Genomic DNA, 7,695 nt, shown 5'->3' with positions numbered 1-7,695 from the left:
AGCAGGCATCATTAATGCCCGGCCTCTTGTTCCTGTAACAACTGACCCCGACAACTCTTCATTCTTACGCCAGCTGCTCTTCTAACACAGAAGGTAAACTGTGTTCCTGCTCCTCCAGGAGAGTTTGGAGCTGCTGACCTCTACAAGCATCAGTGGAGACAAGTCCAGCAGCTGTCCAACACCTTCTGGGACAGGTGGCGCAAGCAGTTCCTTCCAACATTGCAATCACGTAGGAAGTGGCAGTCATCTAACCCAAACATTAAGCCAGGGGATGTTGTTCTCCTCAAGGACAGTCAAGTACAAAGAAATAAGTGGCCACTTGGTCTGGTAACACAAACCTTCCAAAGCAAAGATGGTAAAGTTCGCCAGGTCGAGGTCAAGGTCATCAAGCCAGGAGGAGAAACATTGTTTGTGAGACCCATTACAGAAATAGTACTTCTTCTGGCTTCAGATGTCTAGGTGTTGAACTGTCATTGACAAAGTGTGGTGGCGTTAATCACGCCAGGCGGGGAGTGTTCTGATATCAAAAGTTTTTAAGGTAGACTGTTTTCTTGGATTTGGTAAATGTTTAAATATGCAATTGTAACTCTCTGGTGCCACCTTAAAACCTGTAGTCTGTAATAGGACATGATGTCGTCGGTAAACAGGAAGTAAGTCTGTGAATTAAGGAGAAGGCATTTGCAGCATTGTGGCCTTAGCCAGATAAATCCAGTGGCATCCACATACATCCTATGCCTTTGGTAGCATTGTGGGTATGTATAGACTTGTTTTATATTTTATGTGCATGTATAGACCACTTTCTTTCAAGTAAGTTCATTTTTCTGTAAGTTTAATGATAAAACCTATCTTGTGCAGTTTAAGCTAACAATCGCTTATGGAGCTAGTTAAAGGGGAATGACAAACGAATTGGAGGCATTCATTATAGTAAGACTTGTTAAAATCATAATTTGATGTTTGTATTTGACTTAAAAAGGGAAGTAATTCATATGAACATTGCATGTTGACATATTAAAAAACTGGGTTAATATATTTTCATCGTTATATATGTACATGGTGAATAAGTACAGTGATTATGCCTTGTACTGTTTGTTACAGTTTCACCTTTCCCTGTGTCAATAAACCTGTGAACCGGGAATCGTGTCATCAGAGTCTTGATGTGGGGAAGGAGTTTAGCTGACTGCCCAACCATAGCAGAGGCAGTACAATTTTATTAAAAAAATGCTTTCTTCATAATACTGTTAGGAATTTCTTACACATATGCCAATTAAACATAATTGTCCAGGGCTTGTTGTGGTTTTCTTTTGTTTTTTGTTTGTAGTCTTTCGTAGTCCAGTCAGATCGTTGTTGCTTCAGTGATAATGATCAGGCTCTCTGCCGTTTGCTGAAGTCACTAGAAAGACAGTAGAAGTTCTTGTGAATGTTGCTTTGTCTTTGCCTCTTAGTAACTCTGTGGAAAAAAGACTTGTTTGCACCTGTTACCTGTTACTTACCTGTTACTCTGCCATCTGCTCACTCTCTACCTTTCCTATTCCATAAGGGAAAGATTCCAGCCTGCACTCCCTCCTTAGTCCATTCTGGAAAAGTGATCAAGCTCCTCAAAGCAGAAGTCCACTCATGAAGCCTCAACAACCCAGCTATTTCTCCAATTTTCTGCAGTGTGATGTAACCTTACCCTTACACAAAACACATGTTGACTGGTTGGTCAGTCACCCATGAAACCTCCAATAGTTCCATAAGAATGGAGACCTGGTCCAATGTTTTGTAGACTTTTGTAGAATCTACAAATTCTTCTTTCCAGCAATGTGATACTGTTTTTGATGCAATGATTGACTGGAAGTTTTTTCACATTTCCTAAATCTTTGTTGATAAGCTTCCAGGATAAGCTCCTATGTTTGTAACACAGTTTTCTTTACAATTTCATAATTAAACAACCGACAAACTGGTATAAACCTCCTGGGCTTTACCAACCAGTTTACGGTATAATAAAAGCAGCCAAAACTCCTTGGGACAACTTGCAGTTGTTGAAATATGAACCAACTTTGTCTTCACGAAATGGAAGGACTAGTTGAATGTGCTTTGTGATGTCAAAACATATAGAAATAGTGGTGGATGTGCTGGGATGACCACACACAGGCATGGAAACAACACGTGAGCTTTTCTCTAAGTCCAAAGCCCGAGATGCATAGCTTGCATCTCAAGTTGTTTAGTGCGGGCCTCCATCTGTTTTACACAGAGGGTTAAGCAGAGATCCTCAGTGGACAAAGCTGTTTGAGGGTCCCCAGCTGCATCATTCAATAGAAGGCACTTAGATAGAAAGCACATAGAAAAGAGTGCCTCTGCGAATATGTGTAAATGAATGAATGTGGCAAGTTGTGTAAAGCGCTTTGAGTGCTCAGACTAGAAAAGCGCTATGTAAGAACCAGTCCATTTACCATCAGCCTGCACGCTAGCAGGGAGCATGTCAGTAGCCTCCGGCACTTTGGCATCCGGTCCCAGTTTAGTCCTGTCTGGGGGTCAGGTCATAGCAGGAATGAGGCACCTGCTCCAAGCAGGACCCAAGCAGCCACAGGAGACAATCTTCTGTCACTACATGGTTTTATTTATAGAAAGGGAAAAAAACAACAACCACACAGGACAGTCAGCACTTCAGGGTGAGCCGAGGCCAAAATAATAAACAAATAGACAAAATAATAAACACGGGGAAGCAAGTAAACCTCTGTCACAGGCAGTTCTCCAGGTACCGCAAAAACAAGTATATATGACAACGGCTATAACACTATGCCTTTATGGTATACTCTGAAATAAATATTTTTCATTGCGATTTACGATTATCCCCCTTTGTTCTTCAGACACTTTAAATGATCTTGCACATATATAAAACTGGTCAGAAAATCCAGTAAAATCACCGAAAACTTTTACAGGTAAATCTGAACAAGCAGAACAAAGATGATATCAGGTTTTTCCTCTTTTATTTTACTTATGAACATAAAATGTCAGTGAAGTTTCCACACAGAGTGCATTTTGTAATGGGTGTTAATCATTTGCCTTAGACGAATTCTCTGAGATATATAATTTGTAAATTACATGTAAAAATAAAATTTTTTTTATTTTTTAGTGCCAAAAAACTTGAAATATAAAAAGATTTAAGGCACAAAAAGCAACTTCCTATCACTCAGTGTCATGATGATGCAACAGTTCAATAATAGTTTCTTACCAATTTAAAAAAAAACAAAAAATATGTTCTCTCTCTGTGAAATGCTCTTAAACGGTCAATATTTAATTTTTAATTTACAGTGCATATTGGAGTCGGCCTGCATAAAATTGTTTTAGATGATTTTATATCATTTGGTCTGAAATTTAACTTTGACTCTACCAAAAGTGAACATGTGTGTGATAAATGTGGAGCTGTATGAATTCTATGTGACAGAGCTGTTAAAGTGTGTAAAATTAACAAAATGCTAATTTTATCATTTGCTGGAGAACATCACATTTATTAATTATTCCCTTTTAAAAGTAATATGTTGTCCATAAACAAGAAAACACATATAATGAATTTACACATTTTTATTAATAATATGTATGAAGCACATCACAAATGTTTGTTGTTGTTGTTTTTAACTCAACTCTTTATTTCAGTTTGTTTTTCTGAAACAGTCACAGCACAGGAACATGCGTTAATATAAATGCTGAAACATGAATCTATTCGCATTTACTCACATATTAAAATAAAGTCATTCTTAGCAGAACCATAATCCCTATTTAATTCTTTTAAGTTGATAATAAAATAACCTTTTTATTAGAAACGGCACAGATTCTTTTACACTATTTTCTTTGTCATATGACATTTATCTAATTAGGCATGATAAGTTTCTTAGGATACACTTTCTAATTTCTGGTAACTTTAAACCATACATGAGAGGATTTAAAATGGGGGGAATCACAACAAACTCCAGTGACAGAATGATGCCCAGAAATGGATTCAGCTCTTCAAGGTCAATTCTGCTGAGGGCAACATCACAAAACACAGTAATGGAATAATTGACAAAAGTAACAATGTGTGGCAGGCAGCTCTGTATGACTTTGCTCTTGAACAGTGACGAGCGCTTCCTACAAACCAGGAAAATTTGCATATATGTATACAAGACAAAAGCAAGTGGCAGAAACACTGTGGTTACGCTCACAAACATGCCAATAATATTATTGATCACTGTAGGGACACATGACAATTTTACAACAGGCCAGTTGGCACAAAATACCTTAGGTATCTTATTGCCACACAGTGGAAGTCTGGAAGCCAAATAAACACAGGCTGCAACTGAAAAGGCTGGATAGATCCATGCAAAAGCGAGCAACTTGGAGATCACCCTTGAAGTTAGTTTGCTGTGGTAATGCAAAGGCTGGCATATAGCAACAAAGCGATCATATGCCATTATGCCTAAAATAGTAAGCTCATAGGATGCATAGGTGTAAATGATATAGATCTGAGTGTAACAAGCCGAATGTGCAATCAAGTTTGAGTCAGACAGAAGATCTCTTAGAAATCTGAAGAAAAATCCACCAGAGCCATACAGAGAGTTAATTGAGAGGCACATAATAAAAATATACATAGGCTCGTGTAAGGTTTTCTCTCTTGATATTACCACTATTATGACAAGATTCGCTGAGATAATAAACGTATACAAGAGTAAAAACAAAACAAATGCCGGATAGCGGAACTTTCCTATGTACACAAACATCGTCAGATTAAAATATAGTGGATGGGAATTGTTTTCCATTTACCCCATAGGCAATGGGCAGTACCACAGATGAGCAACAGAGAACAACACAATTTAACAGAAATATTTTCAAACCAACCAATTATGTAAAACAACAGGTTAAAAATATTTGTAATAAATCTGGACAAGTTAGAAAATAAACAACTTTTAGTCTCAGTTATATTTAAAATATAAATTCAGCGTTTCTAAGCCTCACCACAACTGAAAGTCCTTTGTGTTGTCAGTGTGTGTGGTCTGTGGAACAGCAGGTAACCACTGAGGATTAAGAGCAGTGCTGAGCGCCTCTTTATGATGGCAGCTGACAGTCATCGTTCCATGGAGAATCTAAAACAATGATAGTTTACTTTATTGATGATTGCACTTGTGTACAAAAATACAAATAAGTACACAGTATTATCATGATTCACTCACCAGACACTTTCTCAGTTACACCATGTTCATATCCAGTTTGAGCCTTTTTTTAACTTCAAAAATGCCTTAATTCTTTATTTTAGAGGTTCCATATTAATATGATAGCATCACAGAGTTACTGCAGGTTTGTCTGCTGCACGTCCATGATGCAGAACCTGCCATTCCACTGCATCTGAACAGTGCTCTTATGGACTGCAATCTAGTCACTGTGGAGGAAACCAACATGATCCCGTCTTTGTGACATGGCATGTTAACCTGTTGGAAATACCCATCAGAACATGAGCACACTATGGTCATAAAGGGACGGACATGGTCAGCAACAATTTGCTTGGTAAGTTATGATGGTATCAACCCTGGTCCAAGTTCCCACTGCATTAAGACTGTTTGTGACAAGGATGACGCATGACAGGTCCAGAGGTTTGATTTGAGAGCCAACTTTATTCACACAGTGCGGCCTGCAGCTCTCAGCAGCAGGCCGCACACCACACACACCAACAACCCTGAATCCCCGTGTCTCTAACTCTCCGGCCAGATTGCGGATGCCGTGCAGGTGTGTCCGCATGGCACCGCAGACCACGCCCCACCACACTGTTGTCTTTTTCTGTGTTTTGATCTTGTTTAATTAAATATAAACAAGCCTCTAAAAATAATCAGTGGTGATTGTCAGCTCGCTGGGGTTTTTGTTGTTGTTGTTGTTGTTTTTTTTAGCAATATTCGTTTGTGTCTTTAAGCTAAATTTTTAAGACCAGGGCCCTGTTTCAGGAAGCCGGTTTAGTGGAAAAACTGAGTAAGTATACCCTGAGTTAACGAAAACTCTGGGTTTTCGGTTTCACAAAGCGAGTTCAGCTGCAGCCTGAGTGAGTCACTATGACGACACACGCCGTGAAGCTAACCTGCCCCCTAGCAGGTTTACTACAACTAACCCTGACTGTCTCCGCCCCTTTGTCGGAAACCTGACAGTAGGAAGTGTCGGACATGGCGTGCCACTTCCTTGAAGAGCCAGTAGATCGTGAAGCCCAAATTCTCCGCAGAGCTCTCCGCCGGGAGAGAGTGATCAGAGCGCGTTTGGACATTTTATCATTTCCTGATGATTTTCTGTGCGAACGTTACCGTTTCTCAGCACAATCTATAATTTATTTGGATAACATCCTCAGGCCATATATTACGCATGTGACACATCGCGGACATGCTCTCAGTTCATTGCATATTATTTGTATTGCACTTCGGTTTCTTGCAAACGGGAGCTTTCTGTATAATATCGGTGACGCTGAGCACGTTTCCAAGGCTACCGTCTGTCGGGCAGTCAGGAATGTTACAGTTGCACTGAAACGTCTCCTGTACACGTTTGTGGTGTTCCCCGGTCATAGACCCACAAGATTTATCAAAGAGGGATGCCACAAAATTGCAGGTATCAGGATGACCAAAACTTAATGTATGATGTGGTGATACTTGGACTACTACTTAAATTGCACATTTATTTTCAGGGTTCCCAGGCGTGATTGGCTGTACAGATGGCACTCACATTCCAATCATTGCTCCTTCAGTAAATGAAGGAGACTATGTGAACAGGAAGTCTTTCCACAGCATTAATGTACAGGTACATAGTTCCCTGTAGCATTTCAAACTAACAAATTATTTCATTATAGTAATGGATGCTAATTTGTGTTCTCTGCACTGTGAAGATCATATGTGATGCTGCCAACATTATCACAAATGTGGAAGCCAAGTGGCCAGGCTCTGTCCATGACTCACAAATATTCCGTGAATGTACACTGAGCACAAAATTTGGACATGGTGAGTTGAGAATACTTTAAAATATATAAAGACCAATTGCTTCAGGGACATTTGAACTGAAGTGTATCCTTCTGTCTTAGGAGAGTTCACTGGCTACTTGCTTGGTGATAGGGGGTATCCATGTTTACCCTATTTGCTTACCCCTTACCCTGACCCTGAACCGGGCCCACAGCAGCGATATAATCTGGCTAATTGCAGGACAAGAGCCAGAATTGAAATGATTATCGGAATGCTTAAGGCCCGGTTCCAGTGCCTGCAAAGACTCAGGGTCACCCCAGAAAGGGCATGTGACATTATTGTGGCATGTGTGATTCTTCACAACATTGCCACAATTAGAGGAGAACACTGTCCTTCTGAACCAGACATCAGCAGTGATCCAAACCATGAACATCCTGACCCTCCCACGGACATACAAGATGGAAGAGCAGTCAGAGACACCATATGTCACAATCATTTCCTTTGACCCATCACCTAAACATGTTGAAAGAAGAATAAACAGATTTTTTGTTCAACTGGCTTTATTGGTCGCCTGTATTTCCTGTACACAAAGTATTAAAAGATGTAAACCTCATAAAGTGTCTCTGTTGCTTCCTCCTCTGTAACAGCTGTCAATGTTTCTTCATTATTTTCCTGTAGTAAAGAAATAAACAACATTGCTGTTCTACTGTAAACTCATATAATCTGTGGAGTATTACTCACAACTGCATGTTGGTCT

General features: G+C 39.7%; 1 protein-coding gene across 1 annotated transcript; it reads right to left on the bottom strand.

Annotated features, from left to right (window-relative positions):
- Nucleotides 1-3,845: 3,845 nt before the first annotated feature.
- On the bottom strand, nt 3,846-4,775 carry LOC308409884 (olfactory receptor 4B13-like; the record flags this gene model as incomplete). The annotated part of the gene is made up of 1 exon (XM_080902884.1): nt 3,846-4,775. The coding sequence occupies one exon, from the start codon at nt 4,773-4,775 to the stop codon at nt 3,846-3,848; it is 930 nt and encodes a 309-aa protein (XP_080759010.1).
- Nucleotides 4,776-7,695: the final 2,920 nt, after the last annotated feature.

This window comes from Rhamphochromis sp. 'chilingali', assembly GCF_963969265.1.
Source record: "Rhamphochromis sp. 'chilingali' genome assembly, chromosome: 14".
Taxonomy (NCBI): domain Eukaryota; kingdom Metazoa; phylum Chordata; class Actinopteri; order Cichliformes; family Cichlidae; genus Rhamphochromis; species Rhamphochromis sp. 'chilingali'.
The sequence above is the reverse complement of the archived record's forward strand: the minus strand, read 5'-3'. Positions and strand labels throughout refer to the sequence as shown.